At 46.1% G+C, this 23,880-nt stretch overlaps 1 protein-coding gene across 1 annotated transcript in view; it reads left to right on the top strand.

The window, feature by feature from the left end:
- The first annotated feature begins 1,619 nt into the window (after window positions 1-1,619).
- LOC126430853 (follistatin-related protein 5-like) overlaps window positions 1,620-23,880 on the top strand; it is a 221,283-nt gene continuing 199,022 nt past the window's right edge. The window contains exons 1-2 of the mRNA XM_050090429.1: window positions 1,620-1,639; window positions 1,731-1,917. Coding sequence (XP_049946386.1) covers window positions 1,620-1,639; window positions 1,731-1,917 — 207 coding nt within the window. The remainder of the gene's footprint in view (window positions 1,640-1,730; window positions 1,918-23,880) is intronic.

Below are 23,880 nucleotides of genomic sequence, written 5' to 3'. Positions count from 1 at the left end.
TTCACATAACACGAGGCTATACTCTGATGTGACAGACGTCATGGGATAACGATACCCACATATGCAGATGGCGGTAGTATCGCATAGAGGAAGTATAAAAGGGCAGTACATTGGCGGGGCTGTCATTTGTACCCAGGTGATTCATGTGAAAAGGCTTCCGACGTGATTATGGCGACACGATGGTAATTAACAGACTTTGGACATGACATGGTTGGGTTGGGTTGTTTGGGGGAAGAGACCAAACTGCGAGGTCATCGGTCTCATCGGATTAGGGAAGGACGGGGAAGGAAGCTGGCCGTGCCCTATCAAAGGAACCATCCCGGCATTTGCCTGGAGTGATTTAGGGAAATCACGGGAAACCTAAATCAGGATTGCCGGCCGCGGTATTGAACCGTCCCCCTCCCGAATGCGAGTCCAGTGTGCTAACCACTTCGCCACAGCGCTCGGTCGTGAAATGGTAGTTTGAGCTAGACGCATGGGACATTCCATTTTGTAAATTGATAGGGATTCAATATTACAAGGTATTACCTCTCACCAAAGACAACCCAGTGGCCGAGAGCTTTCACTTAATGACCGACAGCAGCAGCGTTTGTTAGAGGTGTCAGTGCTGGCAGACAAACAGCACTGAGTGAAATGACCGCCGAAGTCAATGTGGGACGTAGAAATAATGTATCTGTTAGAACAGTGTGGCGAAATTTGGTTACGGCAGCAGACGACTGCCGCGAGTGCCTTTGCTAACAAAACAGCGCCTGCAGCGTCTCTACTGGGATCGTCATCATACTGGTTGGAGGTTGGACACTAGACAACTGATAAACCATAGCCTGGTCAGAAATGGTTCAAATGGCTCTGAGCACTATGGGACTTAACATCTGAGGTCATCAGTCCCTTAGAACTTAGTACTACTTAAACCTAACTAACCTAAGGACAACACACACATCCATGCCCGAGGCAGGATTCGAACATGCGACCGTAACGGTCGCGCAGTTCCAGACTGAAGCGCCTAGAACCGTTCGGCCACACCGGCCGGCATAGCCTGGTCAGAAGAGTGCCAGTTTCATTTGGTAAGAGCTGATGGTAGGGTTCGAATGTGACGCAGACCCGACGAAGCCATGGACCCAAGTTGTCAACAGGGAACTGTGCAAGCATATGGTGGCTCCATAATGGTGTCAGTTGTGTTTACGTGAAATGAACTGGCTCCTCTGGTCCAACTAACCCGATCACTGACTGGAAAAAGTTATGTTAGCTACATGGAGACCATTTGCTGTCATTGATGGATTTCATATTCCCAAACATACATGCAATTCTTATGGATGAGAATGCCCCATGTCAACTCTTCGCGAATGGTTTGGGGAATATGCTGGACAATTCGAGCAAATAGTTTGGCCATCCCGCTCGCCAGACGAAAATCCCAATGAGCAGTAACGGAACATAATCGAGAGATCAGTTGGCGCGGAATATTCTGCACGGGGCCAACACTTTTGCAGTTATTGACGGCTATAGAGCAGCATGACTCAGTATTCCCGCAGGGGAATTCCCACGACTTGCTAAGTCTATACCACGACGAATTGCTCCACTACGCTAGGCAATAAGAGATCCGTCATGATAATAAGAGGCATCACATGGCTTTTGTCACCACACTGTATGTAACATTTGATTATTGAAATAACGAAACTGGTTGGACTGTGCTTGTTGCCAGCAGGCCCGCCCCGGCCGGCGGCGCTCGCCGACAGCAGCGGTGTACCGGCTGCGGACGCCGAGTCAGACGCCTCACCGGCAGACCTGGCACCGCCCCCGCCGCCGCCACTGGTGCTGGCGAAGCAAGCAGAGCCGCTGGGAGAGGACGACCAGCGGCTGAACGCCGTGCCCGAGGGGCCATCGCGCGTCGACTGCAACCAACAGCAGTACGACGTCATGAAGGTAGGCGCCTACCACCACAGCGTACTGGCCTCCTCCTCCTGCCGTCGGTTTGCGGACTTTTCGATATTACAAGTTGTGCAGTCTTTGTCTTAACAAATATTTGCTATCAAAAACAGTCTTGACCGCAATTTATTTATTACAGTGACTGGTTTCGACCACTACCGTCGTCATCTTCAGACCAATGAGTAAGGACCTTCTCCTGATGGAGTGATTCTCCAGCAGAAGGAGGTCCTTACTCGTTGGTCTGAAGATGACCACAAACCGGTCATCACCGTAATAAATAAATTATGATCGAGACTGTTTTTGATAGTAAATATTTGTAACACTTTGATCACTGTTCACTCCCACAATGCATTCAAAAATAATTTGTCTTAACAGACGTAGCTCTGTTTCCTTTCGTGAATAATGGAAATTTTGTTCTTCCTCTTTCCGTCTATCCTACCATGAAAGCTATATTTAGTGACAGATTATCGTTCGTGGAGGGTTTTCGAACTACACTGGTGTCCAAAATTAAATTAAGAAACGGAAATTTTGAAAGGTTGCCTTTATTTTCCCACAAAACATTATAAACAGGTGATAGCAAAGTAGAAACAATGCAAAAAATACAGAATATAACTTTTAATCCGTCTTCATGACCAGTTTCGGTTCCTGTAGAATCATCTTCAGATCTGCTATTTCGGTTACAGGAGATAACCGTCCAAATCACGTGATGTGACGCAGCATGTGAAAGTTGCTGTATTTGGACGGGTTACTCCTGTAACCGAAATAGTAGATCTGAATATGGTTCTACAGGAACCGAAACCGGTCATATGAATAAACATTTTTCAATCAAGACGGATTGAAAGTTACATTGTAACATCACTGATTGTGGCTATCCTATCAGACATTATGTCTGCTCCTGCAAAGAATACAGAACGTCAACAACTGCAACATGCATAACAGTAGACGAAAACGTTCTTCGTTTTTTCCAGTGTAACAGATTTGCACACGCACTGGTTAATATGCTCACTGTTTGATGTGACGACCTCTGGTAGCAATACAGGCCTGACAACGACGGAGCAGGCTGTGAATAACGTCATCAATGTCATCTACATCTACATCTACATTTATTCTCCGCAAACCACCCAACGGTGTGTGGCGGAGGGCACTTTACGTGCCACTGTTATTACCTCCCTTTCCTGTTCCAGTCGCGTATGGTTCGCGGGAAGAACGACTGTCTGAACGCCTCCGTGCGCGCTCGAATCTCTCTAATTTTACATTCGTGATCTCCTCGGGAGGTATAAATAGGGGGAAGCAATATATTCGATACCTCATCCAGAAACGCACCCTCTCGAAACCTGGCGAGCAAGCTACACCGCGATGCAGAGCGCCTCTCTTGTAGAGTCTGCCAATTGAGTTTGTTAAACATCTCCGTAACGCTATCACGGTTACCAAATAACCCTGTGACGAAACGCGCCGCTCTTCTTTGGATCTTCTCTATCTCCTCCGTCAACCCGATCTGGTACGGATCCCACACTGATGAGCAATACTCAAGTATAGGTCGAACAACCGTACATCAAGCCCCAGGTCCTCGTCACCACATCTAACAGCAGTTAAACCTTTCCGATTCTCCCGTATAATTTCATGAAGAGATGTTGAGGCAAAAACGCCCATTCTTCCTGCAGAGCTGTCACAAGTCTTGGAGAGTGGATGCCGACATGATGCAATATGTCTCCCTAGTGCATCCCACACATGCTTTATCGAATTCAAATCGGGAGAGTGAGCTGGCCAGCCATCCGTACAATACCTTCCGTTTCCAAAATGGCGCGCAGCACCTCGCAACAACCGTACATCAAGCCCCAGGTCGTCGTCACCACATCTAACAGCAGTTAAACCTTTCCGATTCTCCCGTATAATTTCATGAAGAGATGTTCGAGTAATCAACATAACCCCTGCCCACAACATCTTCCTCGATATCGGTCTCTTTCTCAACTTTCCCGGTCTCCAAATTGTGTTGCACATTCCCTTTAGATGTGAATCCGTCGAGAACCTTTCTCCAAACCAAACCGGGACTCTTCTGTGAAAAGAACATTGGACCACTTTTCGAATGTCCAGACAGCATGCTGACGATTTCACTCTATTAATAAAAGATAATCGGGTTTCAAGCCACGTCAAGTGGTTTACTGCCCACGAGCTTTCGGCAGAGGTCTCCTCTGCCATTGTCAAGTGGATGACTGTCGTGTGGTTGTCATTGCCGTGCTTATATAGCCGTGCCGTCGCTCGGGACGTCACTGGTGCTCGGTCCCGCACCATATATGGTAATGTTTTGGCCGCGCGACCGCCGGGCCCGCTTCAACTCCCTCAACACCGGATCCCATGCTGTACTCAGCTGCAATCCACCATCTCTATTCAAGGTGTTGTCAGATATTCTAATCTCAATGGCCTCGTTTATCACGCTATCCCAGAAGCCATTAGTCCGTTTAATAACAGACGTCTGTCCGCAGCTCGTGGTCGTGCGGTAGCGTTCTCGCTTCTCGCGCCCGAGTTCCCGGGTTCGATTCCCGGCGGGGTCGGGGATTTTCTCTGCCTCGTGATGACTGGCTGTTGTGTGATGTCCTTAGGCTAGTTAGGTTTAAGTAGTTCTAAGTTCTAGGGGACTGATGACCATAGATGTTATGTCCCATAGTGCTCAGAGCCATTTGAACCAAATAATAAACGTCTCAAAGAATGCAATTCGGTGTCCGTTTTACAATGTTCAGCTACAGCTGACTTTTCGGGATAGCGCAGACGGTAACACCTTTCATGTTCTATGCGGCGTTGTTCAATAGAGCGAACAGTATGGCCGACATAGAACTTCCCGCATCCACACGGTATCTTGTAAATTCCTGGCGTTCTGAGGCCTACATCGTCTTTCACGGATTTCTTTAGTTGTCGGATCTTTGCCGCAGACCTGAAAATTGTGTCTATTTTATGCCTCTTCAGGAACCGACTAATCTTCCCTGTTGTCGAACAACAAAACGGTAAGAATGCAACCTACTTGGTGTTTTCTTCAGAGGTCTTCTTCCTTTGAGGCTTGGATGACACTGCTTGTGAGATCTGTTTGTTGTTGTAACCGTTTTTCTTTAAAAAATTACGTAAGTGGCTCAATCCTCTCGGCAAGATTTCAGTGTCTGAGACGGTTTCAGCTCGATGTAGTAAGGTCCTCAGAACTGACTGATCCTGTGCTGGGTGATGGTATCTGGTGGCGTGCAGATACCGATTCGTGTGGGTGGGCTTGCGGTAAACGCTATGACCTAGAGACCCATTGGGTTTACGGCGGACAAGCACGTCCAAGAACGGCAGGGAACCCTCCTCCTCTACTTCCATTGTGAAGTTGATGTGGTCGTGGATGCTGTTCAGGTGCTCCAGGAACATGGTTCAAATGCCTCTGAGCTCTATGGGACTTAACTGCTTTGGTCATGTCCCCTAAAACTTAGAACTACACTCCTGGAAATTGAAATAAGAACACCGTGAATTCATTGTCCCAGGAAGGGGAAACTTTATTGACACATTCCTGGGGTCAGATACATCATATGATCACATTGACAGAACCACAGGCACATAGACACAGGCAACAGAGCATGCACAATGTCGGCACTAGTACAGTGTATATCCACCTTTCGCAGCAATGCAGGCTGCTATTCTCCCATGGAGACGATCGTAGAGATGCTGGATGTAGTCCTGTGGAACGGCTTGTGATGCCATTTCCACCTGGCGCCTCAGTTGGACCAGCGTTCGTGCTGGACGTGCAGACCGCGTGAGACGACGCTTCATCCAGTCCCAAACATGCTCAATGGGGCACAGATCCGGAGATCTTGCTGGCCAGGGTAGTTGACTTACACCTTCTAGAGCACGTTGGGTGGCACGGGATACATGCGGACGTGCATTGTCCTGTTGGAACAGCAAGTTCCCTTGCCGGTCTAGGAATGGTAGAACGATGGGTTCTATGACGGTTTGGATGTACCGTTCACTATTCAGTGTCCCCTCGACGATCACCAGTGGTGTACGGCCAGTGTAGGACATCGCTCCCCACACCATGATGCCGGGTGTTGGCCCTGTGTGCCTCGGTCGTATGCAGTCCTGGTTGTGGCGCTCACCTGCCCGGCGCCAAACACGCATGCGACCATCACTGGCACCAAGGCAGAAGCGACTCTCATCGCTGAAGACGACACGTCTCCATTCGTCCCTCCATTCACGCCTGTCGCGACACCACTGGAGGCGGGCTGCACGATGTTGGGGCGTGAGCGGAAGACGGCCTAACGGTGTGCGGGACCGTAGCCCAGCTTCATGGAGACGGTTGCGAATGGTCCTCGCCGATACCCCAGGAGCAACAGTGTCCCTAATTTGCTGGGAAGTGGCGTTGCAGTCCCCTACGGCACTGCGTAGGATCCTACGGTCTTGGCGTGCATCCGTGCGTCGCTGCGGTCCGGTCCCAGGTCGACGGGCACGTGCACCTTCCGCCGACCACTGGCGACAACATCGATGTACTGTGGAGACCTCACGCCCCACGTGTTGAGCAATTCGGCGGTACGTCCACCCGGCCTCCCGCATGCCCACTATACGCCCTCGCTCAAAGTCCGTCAACTGCACATACGGTCCACGTCCACGCTGTCGCGGCATGCTACCAGCGTTAAAGACTGCAATGGAGCTCCGTATGCCACGGCAAACTGGCTGACACTGACGGCGGCGGTGCACAAATGCTGCGCAGCTAGCGCCATTCGACGGCCAACACCGCGGTTCCTGGTGTGACCGCTGTGCCGTGCGTGTGATCATTGCTTGTACAGCCCTCTCGCAGTGTCCGGAGCAAGTATGGTGGGTCTGACACACCGGTGTCAATGTGTTCTTTTTTCCATTTCCAGGAGTGTACTTAAACCTAGCTAACCTAAGGACATCACACACATCCATACCCGAAGCAGGATTCGAACCTGCGACCGCAGCGGCCGCGCGGTTCCAGACTGTAGCGCCTAGAACCGCTCAGCCACTCGGCCGGCGCTCCAGGAACTCTTCTAACTTTTCTTGTCCATGTGGCCAAATGACGAAAGAATCGTCGAAGTAGCGATAAAAACAGCTCGGCTTTTCTGGAGCCGTGCCCAAGGCGATGTCTTCGAAAGGCTCCATAAACAGGTTGGCTACTTCTGGAGCTCATGGACTTCCCATCGCCACGCCGTTAGTTTGGTTAAAATATTCTCCATCATGTAAGAAATATGATGACTTCAGAGTGTGCTTAAATAAAGCCACGATGGTGTCGTCAAAGAGCTGGGACAGTAAGTCAATTGAGTCTGTGATAGGGACACACGTGAATAAAGAAACCACATCGAAGCTAAACATAATATTCCCTTCAGCAAGTCGCAGACCTTTAATCCGTTTGATGAAGACCGCCGTATTCTTTATATGGTGTCCACAGTGTCCAACGTGCGTAGAGAGATTAACGGATATCGCCGCGAAAGCATTCCCTCTAGACGTTCCCTTCTGTGAAGGCACGTCAGAGGTACAAATACAGCATGTCTCCTACAATGAAGGCCACTCTGTCAAAGACTTCTCTACACCGTTAGCCTCGGTACAACACGTTCAGTGGATACTTCGAGGATATGTGCCACTTTCTGCGCAGTGTTAAGGCGTACCGTCGTGCCCTTACAGTCAACGAATGGTCCTTTCTTCCTGAGATCACACGTGGTCGGCTGTGCCCTGATCTTCGTGATTCATTTCGGTCTCTATAAACTGTGGCCACATCCGAGAAACAACATAACGATTCACGTTAAGCCATCGGGCCACATGAGTTTGCGAACTGTCCTGCTTCCATTCTTCCTATGGCCCTCCACCGCAGAGTCTATGGTAGGCGTCTTTCCTGTGCCTTACTGCACTGTCTGTGCTGTGTACACAACAACTGTGGATGTGCTACTACCCGAGAAACACTACTGCGTTTGATAGGTGCCCTGACGTCATCGTCGGTGTCGTTTCCCGTTGATCGGAATGTTATCTTCCGTATAGAATACGATGATACACACATCTGTTGACAGTCTGCATGATTATATCGTGAACTAGACTCAGGACGGGGAAACAGTGGTCTGTTGCTTTAATTTTGGACACCAGTTTTTTTTGTTTTGGAGTCAAATATGCGGACCTCGCAGGCCATTTGATAACTGAGTTTCGTCCTATCCAACGTCCAGGAAGGTTCTCATACAATATTTGCGTTTGCAACACGGGGAGAATGAGCTGGGCAACCATCGTGTTGCAGACACATATACCGCCAAATATCAAGTGGTATCTCTTCTAGAAGTACCTGTAAAATGTTCATCAGAAAGTGCGCATAGTCCATTTAGAACGCCTGAGGTGAAGTAAGGTAGCATAATATAATTTCCTATGATGCCGCACCATACGTATACGCTCCACGGCCACTGATGCTGTATCTGAAGAAGCCAGTGGATTTTTGGCTGTCGAGTAGTTTATGTTACGCAAATTTACATTAGCGTGGTTGGTAAACTTTGCTTCACACTTGGTAAAAACGTTGGGCCGCCTCTCAGTTAATGAAGGACAAACCGACAAAATTTTGTTCGACGTTTGAAATCGCGGTCGTCAAGTGCCTGATGTAGTGATAGATGCTAGGTATGGAAATTCTGTCGATGCAAGATGCGAATGACACTCTCCTGGATGATTCCGTATTCTTTGGCAATATGTCTCGTACCACTGAAAGGATTCATTAGCGTCATAGATAGAACAGCTTCTTCGCGTTCTCTGTCAATCGCAATCTTCTTTCTTGTCCTGCTTTTGACGTTCAAATAGCCTGTTCGTACTAGCGTCTTAATAATTCGCGCAACTGCCTGGCACGTCGGACGTTGGCCGTCCAGACTGATAGCCTTATACCGATGTATTGCTCTTACGGCAATTCCCTTACATTCTCTATTTAAAAATAGTATATTCAAACTCTCCTCATTGGTGTACATGTCTGCAGGCAATGAATGTTGAAGTAGAAATAAGAAGCCTGCAGTGCAGACAAGTAAACAGGCAAATGTGTTTGATATTCTGACAAAGCGTAGCACGATAGCTCTGCGTGGCAGTGTTTGCACGACGATTCCGGCCACCGTGCTCTCAAATTTTAGGACATTTCTCGAATTCTTTTAGGACTTTAATAAATGCTTTACCACTGTAATTATCTTCTCAAGAGCTATCTAAAAGCTATCTAATGTAGTTACATAAGGTATACGGTTCTGTAAAAAAGCAAAAGTACTTGCTTCACTATCTCTGTTGACACCAGAGCTAAGAACATTAACCAAATAAAGCAGGACGTGTCTCTCGACGCTCTAACATTTACCGAAAACGGCATTTCGATACGTATAATCGATCATGAAATAAAAGGGGTGTTACTTCTTACGTGGCACACCCTGTATACTAACAGAATTCATTGAGACTATATTGTGCCACCCTCGCCGTATTAACACTGTGAATCGACTGACTTATATGTATTGTGTATGGCAGCTTGTAGAACCGTTGTCTCCCAAAGTCACCATTTTCACCTTGCTCCTGTAAATAATCTCGGAACGACAGAAGGTGCTGAATCTGTGAGAAGCTATCTCAGTTATCTACCTACTTGTAACTGTTGAATCCTGCCTAATTGTGAAAGATGGGGTGTCTAGGAAACCTGTTTCTCACATCGCTACACAACAATTCTACCAAGTCTTATTTATGAGCTTTATTACGAGAAGTACATGACAATTCTTAAAATTGTGCTAAACAGATGTGTCGCGAGCAAAGGGCGATAGACAAAGTAAACAATGTTCTTCAGTATATACAATTCCTAAGCCGCTGGTCTACCTAATCTTGATGTTGCTGTAGACGTGGACCACGAACAGTCGGCGCGGTGCTTATGCCTTCTTCGCACAGAGGCCGCTGCCGTCGCGTTGTCGTCCTGGAGAGGGGTCGGTGAGGGTGCAGTTGTCTGACGCTTTCTACACAGCCCTCTCTGCTCCCTCGTTTCCGACTAGCGTGCCGGTGCTTGACTTTACGCCGTAACAGTAACAGGCCAAGTAAAAGGGTTTGTTACTTTAGCAGACATATTACTGCAATCCTGGTCCGGTGGACTCCTTGCTGTCAATAACTGTGTGTTCGAGGTGACTATAATACAGGGTGAGTCACTTAACATTACCACTGGAATCACCTCAGAAAACCACAATAAACACTGAATAACCAACTCCACAGACCAAAAGTGAGGAGAGGGGCAGGAGTAGTTGGTTAATACAAACCATTGAGAAATGCACAGAAGTATGATTTTCAACACATACTCATGTTTCTTTAAATGGAAACCTGTTATTCCTTTTAGCACAACAGAAAATCGAAAAAAAATCCTAATATATGCCGTTTATTACGTGGTAAAACGTTAATTAGATCCAGAGTAATTTGTAACGTAAAGTTGACGCGTGAGAAGGTTCTCAGCAGTTCAGTCGTTTGTATCTGAGAGAACCGAATTAATCAGGGATACAAAAAGAACAATAATGCAACGTAGACACAGACGAGACATGAACAGCACGTTACGTCCACATGCTAACATTTTTATTAGTGTTTTTCTCTGAAGAATACTGTACGGCACTGATTTTTTATGAGAAAATGTACGTTAACATAAGAATATAGATAAACTTACAAATTTGTTTTTCATTTCCAATTATTATTATTATTATTATTATTATTACAGGACTAACCAATGCAAAGATTAATTAATAACAGAATCTTGTTGTATTCCTGTTATCCTCCGCCATGTCTCTTTATCCAGCGCATCTTCCCTGTCGATGCTGCGGTGTTCTATTACTCCATTTACGTGGTCTGTCTAAGAATGTCGTGATCTTCCGTGCTTACATCTGCCGTGTGTTTTCTATTCATAAACCTTTTTTTGGCCACCAATAATCTGGCATTCTCATCATAAGCCCGTACCATTTTAATGATTTTCTTTCAATTCTATTTATCATTGAATCATTTGCCTTCATTCTAGCTCTTACTTCTTCATTAGTTTTCCTTTCCATTCTTGATATTCTGGCACTCCTACGCAAATAATCCATTTCCACAGCTATCAGTCTTCTTTTGAGATCCGCATTTAAGATCCATAGTTCTAATCCATAACGTAGCACTGATTCAACCATTATCTTACTTAATCTTTTCTTATTCCTGCTGGAAATACTTTTATCCCACCAAAAAGGATTCATACCCCCTAACACTTTCCTGCTTTGCTGTATTCTGTATTTTACTTCTGTATGTCCCAATCCATTTTTATCAATATGTGCCCTGAGATACTTAAATTTCTGTACCTGTCTCATAATTGCTTGCTGATTTGAATTACAGAACGTAAAAGAGTGTCTCCTGACATTTCAGGCCAAAAAATGTTCAAAATGGTGCCCATTATTTGCTGCACACAGTTGCAATCTACCGCGTAATGAATGTCTTACACGAGGCAGTACATCTGCTGTAATGTTGCCACAGGCTGCCTCAATACGATGTTTCATATTCTCTGGGGTTGTAGGCACGTCACGGTACACGTTCTCCTTTAAGGTACCACACAGAAAGGAGTCTAAAGCTGTACGATCAGGAGAACGGGCTGGCCAGTTTATGCGTCCGCCACGTCCTATGAAACACTCGTCGAACATTCTCTCAAGAGTCAACCTAGTGTTCATTGTAGAATCTGCAGGAGCACTATCATGTTGATACTACACACGTCTACGCATTTCCAGCAGGACATTTTCCAGCAATATTTGCTGTAAATTTTGTAGAAACTAGATGTACACACATCAAAAAGTTTTGCATCACCCCGGTCCCCAGAACTCCTGAAGACACACGTAGACTGTGGGTATTGCATCGAAGACACAGTCCCTTTGTGCGTTGATGAACTTGTGGATTTTATGTCACGACGACTGCAAGCATGTATCAATGCAAGAGGACCGCGCGATTGGGTATTAGAGGTGCCAGTGTTTGCAGCAATCTGAACCACCACCTCTATAAGTCTTGCTGTATGGTGGTACAACATGAAATGTGTGGTTTTCATGAGCAATAAAAAGGCGGAAATAATGATTATGTTGATCTCTATTACAATTTTCTGTACAGGTTCCTGATCTCTCGGAGACGAGGTGATGCAAAACTTTTTTTGATGTGTGTATTTTTCAGCTGTTTGGGTGCCTTCCATGAAGTGAGGACCAACGAGATGGTCGCCAATTACTCCGCACCATACATTTATATTCCACAGTCACTGTCGTTCTACCTGTCGAAGCCAGCGAGGATTGTTCACGGACCAGTAAAGCTTATTTCGTAAATACACTGCACAGTGGTTTGTGAAACCTGCTTCATCGGTAAACAGGTAGAACTGCAACGATTTCTCTGTTAATGCCGATTGAGAGAAAGTCACTCGATTATTAAAGTCATCTCCATGTAATTGCTGATGCAGCGACACACGATACGGGTGAAATTTGTGACGATGAAGTATGCGCATTACGCTACTTTGACTCATTGCACTGCCTCTAGGGATGTCACGTAAACTCATGTGTGGGTTCACAGGAACAGCAGATAATACGCCAACTGCACCTGCTTCTCCTGTGGTGGGTTTGTTTCGGACCCGTTTGCGTGTTAAGACCATACGAGTTAGAACAAAACTGTTTCACAGTTCTTACAACACTGTACACATTGTTGTACTTGCGACCTCCTCGCGTTCCTACAGTGCTTACTTCTATACCCACTTGTGTACGGCACAGCATCACAGACGTCCGGTATCACGGTGTACTACAGTTACTCTGAGTACAAGGACTAATCGAGCAAGAGCTACATGCAGACACTGAGACAGCCAAACTCCTAACCATTGAAGTATTTGTAAACATACCCCTGCAGATCTTCTTTGTTACAATACGCGAGGTTTCAAGCGTCAACCTTACGTTGCAAATTACTCCGGATGTACTTAACTTTTTACAATGTAACAAACGGCATTGATTAAGTGTTTGACTGTGCGGCTGATCCCGGCGGAGGTTCGGGTCCTCCCTCGGGCATGGGTGTGTGTGTTTGTCCTTAGGATAATTTTGGTGAAGTAGTATGTAAGCTTAGGGACTGGTGACCTTAGCAGCCAAGCCCCATAAGATTTCACACACATCTAAACATTTGATTAAGTGTTTGCCTCTATTTTCAGTTGTGCTAAAAATAATAACAGGTTTCCGTTTAAAAAAATATAAGTATGTGTTGAAAATCATACTTCCGTACATTTCTCAAAGGTTTGTATTAACTAGTTCCACCAGCCCCTCTCCTCACTTTTGGTCTGTGTAATCGGTTATTCTGAGTCTGTTGTGGTTTGCAAGGTGTTTCCAGTGCTAATGTTAGCTGACTCACCCTGTATTCAGTTTCGCTTGCAGTTGCTTCTGAGCGCTTCGCTGTCTAACTCTCTCCTGCATTTTGAGCCAATACTTCCTCAGAGCGATCAGAGAGGACAGAAGCTGTTTGTTCCAGAAACTGTTCTACTTGTTCACTCACTTGGTCGCCCCGCTTCACTTAACTCATACCACACGACCTATTAATATAACGCGTTATTCGGGCCTTCAAGAGTCTTACTTCAACGTGCGGAAGGGTTCACCTCCTTCAATGAATGAAACGTCAGATGCTATTTCAGTTAATGCTGATACTATACTGGCGACAGCCTCGATCACCTCATGCAGACGCCCCAGTGTCATGACAATGGGGTGGTGCAGTACTTCCTTAAACATACGCCCTTGGATGGTACACTTCCAAGGCGGTCACAGCCCCTAATATTCTAAACTTATACTACTGATGAGACAGTTGTTGATTCAGAGTCGTACCAAATCCAGAAACGCTTCTAACTTCATTGGCAGACAGGTCTGGTCCTCTCTCTTATCTACAGTTATCTTCCAATCACCTGGTCGATGTCGTACCGCGTCGCCCAGTCCAAGAGTCACAACCCCAGATAGGGTCTCTAGACCGGTACTGCCATACAATCATTTCACTCACCACAGCCGCCCTTGCCTTGCTGCCGTCGGTAGAACAGGAACAAATGCGCCGTCAGTATCGAATGGCTGTACCACACAGCCGCCAGGGAATTCAGATTTTATGTGGGCATCAAGAAAATGCTGTCGTGTCCATCACGGCACATGTAAAATTCTACAATTTCCTAATCTAAAAAAAAAAAAAAAAAAAAAAAAAAAACAGGAAACGGTAATGGCATCCACAGGAAAAGACCCATGATGAAGATAAAACACAGCTATTGGTAAGCCAAGGGAGTAAGTTTCTCATACGCCAACGGAAAAACAAACAGCACCATGAAGGAGTTGTACGTTCAAGACGAAAGTTGGTAGGCGTGCTTTTACATCTGAAAGATGATGTCTAGTCAGATTCCGAGCCACTCGCATAAGAGAGGCACTAGTTGAGTCACTATGAGGATGCAAAACAAGTTTGCTTCAAACAAAAGCCGCAACGGTCGTGAGCGTTTCTTACTTTTGAAATTGGACATGGTGAGTTTACGTTAGTCAAGAATGCCTATAATACGGCAGAGATGCCACTATCAACACCTTACTGAGTCTGAATGAGGTCGTGTAATAGGACTACAAGAAGATGGATGTTCCTTCTGCGATACTACAGAAAGACTTGCAGAAATGTAGCCACTGTACGTGACTGCTGGCAGCGATGGTCGCAAGAAGGTCGAGAAGGAAGACCATCGCGTTCAGCGAGTGGCTCTGGCGCATCGTACTGCATCTGCAGTAGCTATTTGAGCAGAAGTTGGTACCACAGTGACACAACTGTTACAAATCAGTTACTTCTAGAACAGCTCCGAGCCAGACGCCCTGAAGCCTGTATTCCACTGACCCCAAATCACCGCCTTTTGCGACTTCAGTGGAGTTAAGCATGAGTTAGTTGGAGGACAGAGTGAAGATCCGTTGTGTTTTGTGATGAAATCTTGATCGCCCTTAGTGCCAGTGATGGTTTTGTGTTGGTTATATGGAGGAGCGTTGAGGGCCTGTAACCAACATGTCTGCGTGCTAAACACGTAGAACCTACACCAGAAGTTACGGTAGGAGGTGCAATTTCGTAAGATAGCAGAAGCACTCTTCTGGTTATCCCACGCACCATCACTGCAGAACTGTACGTCAATCGGGTGATCTGACCTCTTTCACTGCCATTCATGAACAGCACTCCAGGGAATGTTTTCCAACAGGGTAACTCTTGCCCACATTCCGCTGTTGAAAGCCAATATGCTCTACAGAGTGTTGACGTGTTGCTTTAGCCTGCTGGATAGTCAGGTATGCCTCCAGTCTGTTACATGTGGGATATCATCGGCCGACAACTCCAGCGTCATCCACAGACAGCTTTAACCATCCTTATATTGACCTACCAAGTGCAACAGGAATTAAACTCCGTCCCACAAACCTACATCCGGCATATGTAGAACACACTGGATACATGTTTACACTCTTGCATTCAACATTCTGGTGGTTACAGCGGATATTAATGTACCAACATTTATCATTTGCAAAGGCTCATGCCATGCCAACGTTAAACTGTGGCTTTGCAGTGTCAATCACTTAAATATGTTACCTCGACAAAAGTATTCCCGAAATTTCAGTACTCTACGTTAATAATTTTTTGTGTCGCAATTTTTTCCGTCAGTGTATTAGCTATTTGCGCTGTGATATCAGAGTAAGAGATAAAACCAACAGATTCCATGCTACTTGTGGAATAATTACACGCGGTATGGAAAGCAATCAGAAATAGAAAAAGAACTAAAATTTTTTAAGTTTACGGCTGTATCAGTATCACTTTATTGAAACGAAAGATGCGTACTGACCGAAGGAAAACCGAAAGGCTTGTACAGGAAAGGAGATGACATTTCTTCGATCAGTCACAGGATACCGAATTGTAAATCTGTCTGGTTAATGTCTGAAGCATACTGTAGAATAAGAAGTCTAAATGCGCAACGGTAAACAAATAAGAAGTTCCGGCGAATACTGCTCGGGGTCTCGTGTAAGGAAGACCAATTCGTTTCTGCAGATGTACGGAGGAACCTAACTTTTGCACTCAAGTTAATTTTTTTACCTCGTCAAACATATTTGTAACGTTATTTTCTTAAATGAATTCCGACCAGCCTAGCGTGGAGTTAAGTGCAGTGCGCATTCAAAACTTCATTAAACACCGAGAAACAAACACAAACTTTGTTTCTGTTATGGTATTATCGTAGAGTTTAACTCCACAATACCAGACTTATAGAAAACAGTCTCAGAAATATACTTCCGACAAGAAATAACGGAATAAATATACGTAAAGCGAGGGCTTTTGGTACATTGTTGTGGCCATTCCAATAGCTTGTACGCACTCTCCCTGGACACTAGGCAAACGATACGTGATATTTACGGCACTAACGACGGAAGCCCTTCAACACGTGAGATACTTAATCAGTTCTGTATTGTCCTTTAGAGGATTTGAAACATTTTTCAACCTTGTCTAGCCCCACACTGGTTTTAGATTAATATTGGTTCTTTAACACTGGCTTCTTTAGTTTTCTACCGTAGTGGTTTAGCACTGAACTCATATGCTTTACTGCACTCGTTGGTAGCTCTAACCTCAAGGTGCACGTATCACAATAGTAAAGTTTGTGACACGTGCGCTATAAAATCCAACGCTCACAATTCCGTATAAAAAATCATTAACAAGTAAAAACTGATGGAAAAGGTCTCTTGGAATCAGAACAGTTTGTGCTAGACATCGTTTATTATACTTTGATTTCATAGGATTGTGCTTACAATGACCAAAGCTAATTAGCTGGTTTCACAGGTCTGCAGACCCATACTCGAGTTACGATACTGCAGGGCCTGTGTTATTCTGATTACGATGCAAAGTGCCTTTGGACATGCATGCATGTACAAAGGAGATTTGCATCATAATCAGAGAAACACAGGCACTGCAATATCGTACTTTTCTGCCCATGCGAGGCGAGGCTTTCAAGTACAACGTCTCACCTGCACATAGTGGATGTACTAGTTCAGAACATAGACGCATAGTTGGCGACATATGGAAGTTTGGATCTGGCTGTGACTCGTATTCTCAAATGAAAGAACAAGTTTACCGTTACCAGTCACTCATCATTTATCTCCACGACACGTTTCAGATATGCCAATATGCCAACGCCAATGCCATATTTGTTTACAAAATATGACAGTCTAGATACACATATAAAACATATAACACGTCAGCCTCAGTTGCAAATGGAAACCAGTCTTTACCTAGGTTTCAACCAAAATAATTCGGCCTTCTTCAGAAGCTGTTGACAGTAAACTGTCGCATGCCAATAGCTTCTGAAGAAGGCCGAATTATTTTAGATGAAACCTAGGTAAAGATTCGTTTCCATTTGCTACTGGGGGCTGGCCTGAGTGGCCGAGCGGTTCTAGGCGCTACAGTCTGGAGCCGTTCGACCGCTACAGTCGCAGGTTCGAGTCCTGCCTCGGGCATGGGTGTGTGTGATGTCCTTAGGTTAGGTTTAAGTAGTTCTAAGTTCTAGGGGACTGATGAACTCAGAAGTTAAGTCCCATAGTGCTCAGAGGCATTTGAACCATTTTGCTACTGAGGCTGACGTGTTACATGTTTAATTATCACAGTTGCTGACGGGGATGCACGATGTTAAACGTCTTTGTATGGCAGTATACATTTTATGTGTTATGACAGTGAAAGAAATCTGTGACCACTGGAGACTGTGCAACAAGTTCCTCCAAAAATCGCAACACAACACACACATATGTCATACTATCAGATGTAAATCCACCTGATGATACGCGTCATGGAGGTAAATAGAAAACTTGTTGTTTCATTTGATGTCAATAACTGTCACGGTAGAGCCTAACCTAAAACGTTCGCATTACATTCTCATTCAGTCCGGTAGCTGTAGTACATCGAGTGACAAAATGAGTGAAGCACCAAGAAGGGGAGCAGGAAAAGAAATGAAGCTTCACGAGTTGGGGAAATACTTATTACTACTTCAGTGACTGCTAAATCTACAAAGAACTTGGAAGTATGTGCACAATTCTCAGTACACCGTTGCTCACCAACTGGCCTGAGTGGAAGCGGCGTTTCGGTTGGGAAGGGTGTCACAAGGCCGTTGAATCCTCTTCTCAGGCAAGCTGGCCCACAACTGTTTTAATTGATCCTGGATGTCCCGGGTACTGGCATTGGGCCGATGTCTGAGATGGTCCCGCTGACGATCTAACTATGACAGATCTGGGAATCTTGCTGGCCACGAGAGTATCATCATCACACAGGTAGTTCATAGAGATACGCGCGATGTGTGCACGAGCATTATGACCTCTTGGAAAATGGCACCAGATTTTAACAGAGTGGTGACAGAGTTGCCTGAACCACTGCCATCCGTGACCAGAAGGCATAACGGCGGCTCTCCACGCCATGACGCCACGAGTAAGACTGATGTGCCTCTCCAGTACATGGGACTAATGGGATCTCTCACCAGGTCGGCGCCATACTCGCCGAGGGTGGTAAACCGAGGTATTGTAGACCACGATTCATCGTTGAACATAATGAGGCGTCATCCATCAGCGCTCTTTGCTTCCTTGGCAGGAGGGTACTTAGTTACACGTTTCATAGATCATTTGAAACTCAAGTTAGAATGTGATTGGTTCACAATACGGCGATCCTGCGTTGTTGTTGTCAAACCTGTTCGAGGCAATCTCTTACACCGAGTATGTCTATCCTCCGGTTACCATGCAGTCCAGTGCCATGCCATCGGCACATCCGAATGTTCAACAAATCTTCATAGCCGACCGCCGTGACCGAGTGGTTCTAGGCGCTTCAGCCCGGAACCGCGCTGCTGTACGGTCGCAGGTTCGAATGGTGTCTTGGTCATGCATGTGTGTGATGTCCTTAGGTTAGTTAGGTTTAAGTAGTTCTAAGTCTAGGGGACTGATGACCTCAGATGTTAACTCCCATAGTGCTTAGAACCATTTGAAATCTTCGTACTGGACAGTTCGACACACCGGCAGAATAGAGACGCCCAATGAGGCTCCTTCCAGAATCTGTCAGGTGCTGATAATGCAGTCTCACACGCGTGCAACCACATCCCAGTCCTTTACAGCGATCACTCACATCCGAAGTTGTTCACTACCCTTACGTACCGTACAAAGTCTGGTGATAACAGTGAACACGAACAACACTAATTCGTTCTGGTTGACGCTGTACCTCACAGAAAGTATTGCACTTTTAATCATTTACATAGTCACCTATTATGTGTACGTGTCCGAAGTTATATTATCGGCCAACCAAGTCTTCTGGATGCTCCACTTTCTTTTCTTCACGACAATAATACAGAAATTTATTCAAGATATTCTGATACTCTTAAGCAATAATCTTAATAAGCCCAGAAATAATATATAAATTTATTCAAGATATTCTGATACTCTTAAGCAATAATCTTAATAAGCCCAGGAGGTAAAGAGGTGGACTCCTACCAAGAGACAGATATCACAATATCAGCCCATAACAGCTTTACAAATGGGCACGTAAGCAACACTGCATAACTAAAATGAGCAACTGCCACAGACAGGAGGTGCTCACTACCAGCGGTGACTGACTGATGCTACAGTAGCAACTCCACAGAGCTGAGACATCTAGTATTACGAAAAGGCACGCAGCGCAGCACAGAAAACTAATAATTATTTAAGTTAATGGAATAACGAACTCTACGTGAGTGCAATAACAGGAATTACAGAAAATAGTACTGTCTGATACACTGCGGTCCCAAAGCGCTATTCAGAAATTTCTGTTTCAGTGTGTATGGACACACCACAAAAGGCGACAGCTGACTTCACCACTTCCGGCACCTGCCGAACAATGATTTACTCTACCACAACCTCTCAGTCGCCCGTCGATCGATGTAAGTCACCAAAGTGCAACTCTAGGTCATCTGCCAAACTCTCCAGTTACTACACTCTCCGCCGCTCCACTTCTCTGGCTGATGGGAAACGACACCGCCTGACGTTGCAGCAAACGATGCCGACGTACAGCACGCTCATGTCCACGACGGTCGTTGCAACTCTGCAAACACGAACTCCACGACGCTCCACGGCGCTCACGCTACAGTGTCTCTCCTCGCCCGCCTGGGGCCTTCGACGAACTGTGCTCTACACTGCCAAGAACTGCTGACCGGTATGTCCATGGTGATCTCGGTCACAGAGACAACCTCGGCTGTCGCATCAATGGGTGGCCACCGGCTGCACACCACGGGATTGTTAGCCACATCAACATTTTTTGTCTCCAGATGATGTTGACGGGACTACTCGCGATCGATAACTTGGCATCTCGCTAGAGTGGAGGGATCGGGGAATGGGGAGAGTTGCTAGGATTAACTACAGGGATAGGTGGGTTGTGAGGGGTAGCAAGCTCCGCCACCATGTACCGTAAGCACGCAGCACAGGTATCACAAACCTGTCTTTTTGAGCTTTCACAAGCTTCTGATAACCGGCTTCCTTTTCAGAAGATAACATCCGCAATGGACCAGCAACAGTATTATTGCTAATTTTCGAAAAATTCACAATGAAAATACTACAACAAGACCCAGAAACACTCAGTAAAATGTAAATGTCGTGTGACTAGGGCCTCCCGTAGGGTAGACCGTTCGCCAGGTTCAAGTCTTACGATTTGACGCCACTTCGGCGGCTTGCGCATCGATGGGGATGAAATGATGATGATTAGGACAACACAACACCCAGTCCCTGAGTGGAGAAAATCTCCGACCCAGCCGGCAATCGAACCCGGGCCCTAAGGATTGACATTCTGTCGCGCTGACCGTTCAGCTATCGGGGGCGGACAGAAAAACTCAGTGACAAAGCCGAAGACTGAGGACTCAACACCGGGTAACAGCACTCTGCGCAGTTGGCAACGAACATCTGTGAGTCACAACTGCATGAAGTTCCCCGACTGTTGCCTGCTTCTACTGATGACATCCGGGGAGTCTGCGTGCCAAGTTATAGTCCCAACATAGTACTTTTCCGCAGAGGCATACTGCTCTCCCGCTATCACGCCGTCGCAGGGACGCATCTCATCTGGTCGGCGCCGCTGCAGACAGCTCGTGGCCAAACGAGGCCTCTGGCGCGAAGACAGCGCCTTAGCTGCACAACCGTGCCCATCTGGGCAAGCGAGAAGACAGAGCCGTGCCACGAATTCAATTTCACTGTACAGTATGAACAGTAGCGGTATCTGTACCCTTACAACCTTCGTAAAGAGTAATGCTGAAGCACGAATCCAGTGGCTGAAGTGAAAACCCTGTGGAGAGTGGTGTAAACTTCTGGCAGCAACAACACACGGAAATTCCTGTATTAAAAATAGAGGGGTTACACAAAAATATGGAAACAGAGTGAGAAATCCGTGGCTGAATATAAATGCAGACGCCAGCGAAGCCTTCGGGCTGCACTGCTGTATTTCACGTGCAGCGGCATCTCTCCAATGTCCTCAGTAGGTTGCACGTGTCGGTCGTGGTCAGAACAGTGTTCTGTGGAAACGTGACTGTATTATGTTGGATCTAAGAAGATTCGAACGTGGACAAATTCTAGTGGTCGTGTGATAGGTGCTTCTGTAACCAAGGTAGCCAAAGTGTTTGATGTTTCAAAGGGCACCGTATCGAAGATTTATACCACAAATAGAAAAGCGGAAAGACGTCATAGACCGAGTCACAACGCGGACAAAACTACATGAGTGTTTCGACGCAGCTGATATCAGTAATCCCTTCCCTTCTCCTTTGCTTTCCTTTCTCCCCCTCTCCACCTTCAATTTTCATATGGCATACGAAATTGTTTAGAGTGATTGTGGCAGACACTCAAAGAAGAGGACTGTGGATAGAAATACGAGGAAGGCAGACGTAAATGTCACTACAGAAATCAATGTCGCACTTGTCAACCATAACAGCAACAAAACAATACGGAAGGGGGCAGCGAAAACAGGAAATTGCAGAATGAGCTGCAAATCAAAAACCACTCATAAGTGGTTCAAACGACCGTAACAGGAAAGCGTGGTGCCTAAGCCATAAAACCTGGAACACTGAGCAACGGAAGAATGTTATTTGATCGGACGAACCTTGTTGCACGCTGTTTCCAACTTGTGCCTGAGTTTATGAACAAGGAGTGAAGCACGGGAGGCGGGTGGGGGTGGGGTGGGGGCATGGTGTTGATTTGGGCTGCCATATCGTGGTATTCCATGGGTCCAATGGTTACTCTGCAAGGTCGCATTCTTGCAAGGACAATGTGACCATTTCGCCTGATCAGATCCAGCCCATGGTACAATGTTTGTTCCCCAATGGTGATGTTCCTCAATGGTGACGCCCATGTTTACACAGCTCGCATTACCTAGTACTGGTTTTGTGAGCACCTGCCTTCGCCACCACAGTCACGGCAGCTCAGTCTTATTGAGCCTTTGTTGTCTGCTTTGGGGAAAACGTTACGTGATCGCTAACCACCTGCGTCATCGCTACCTGAACTTGCCACTATTTTTGAGGAAGAATGGTATGAGATTCCCTCGAAAACCATACAGGACCTTATCTTATCTTCCAAAATGACTGAATGACATCGGTTTGCCTACGTCGTATTAGGTCAGATAATATGTTGTGCTTGTGGTGTTTCCATACTTCTCACCACACCGTGTGTTTTTTCTCAGTTATTTATGTTTAGAATTATAACGATGTTACGCGTTACTATTTGTACCAGATCCTTCCGCTATTCTGGCAGAAAAAGTTGATATACGTTTGTTGGGGCTTAATTAAGTTGCTCTTTGTTCCATAAACAAATGATTACAGTTTCATAAAAATTGGATGATTTATTCAAGGAAGAGAGCTTCACAAACAGAGCAAGTCAGTAACGCGCTGGCCCACCTCTGACGCTTCTGCAAGCAGTTATTTCACTTGTATTACTGGGTAGAGTTGTTTCATGTCCTCCTGGTGAACATCGGACAAGTTTTTGCCCAGTTGATGCGTTAGATCTTCAAAATCCCGATCAGGTCGAAGGGATCTGCCAGTAATGTTCCAAACGTTCTGACTGCGGAGGAGAGCCGGCGACCTTGGTGGAAAAAGTAGGGTTAGACACGTTAGGCAAGTACAAATACAAGCAATAAAATCTCTCGCCATGTGCAGTCGGGTGTTATTTTGCCGAAATGTGAGCCTACGATGGCTTGCAAGGAAGGGCAAGAAAACGAGGTTTAGAATATCGCCGACGTACGATATGCTGTAAAGGTGCCACTGGTGACAAGAAAAGGGGTCCTGCGTGGAAAGAAATGACACCCCTGGTTGTCGAGCACTATGGCGAGGACAGTCCAGTTGGTATACTAGTGCTGTCTGGTGCGTCTTAGACAAGTCATCGTTGCTCATCGGCCGCAGCCAGTGAGATTTCAAGCCGAAGAAGTGTCTGGAGACGCCCAAAACCAGCGGTTGGACACCGACATGGCTGTCGCCCGCCATACAGCCTGACAACCAGTTATTGCTGGCGTACCATTTACTTTACATAGCGGTCCCGCGTAGCTATCATCTGAGGAACCCCATACAGAACAGTGGTACGTCGACGATGTTCTACGCCCCGTTTTGTTGCCCTTCATGACAAGCCATACTGGGCTTATATTTCAGCAAGATATCGCCCATCCACTTATCTTCCTGCTTGCCCAGTCCTACTTTGGCCAGCAAGGTCACAGAATCTCTCCCCAGTTGAGGACGCTTGGAGCACTATGGGCAGCACCCTCCAACCACCTCATAATTCTGACGATCTAACGCTCCAGTTGGACATGGTATCCCTCAGAAGGACATCCAAAAAGTCTGTCAGTCAGTGCCAAGCAAATAACTTCCTACATAAGGGCCAGAGGTGCACCAAAGCATTGTTGACTTTCTCAATATGTGAAGCTTTTTCTCTGGAATAAATCATCAAATGTTACTGAAACTGTAATAATTTGTTT

Source organism: Schistocerca serialis, chromosome 1 (genome assembly GCF_023864345.2).
Source record: "Schistocerca serialis cubense isolate TAMUIC-IGC-003099 chromosome 1, iqSchSeri2.2, whole genome shotgun sequence".
NCBI lineage: Eukaryota > Metazoa > Arthropoda > Insecta > Orthoptera > Acrididae > Schistocerca > Schistocerca serialis.
This window is presented reverse-complemented; position numbering and strand designations above follow the sequence as displayed.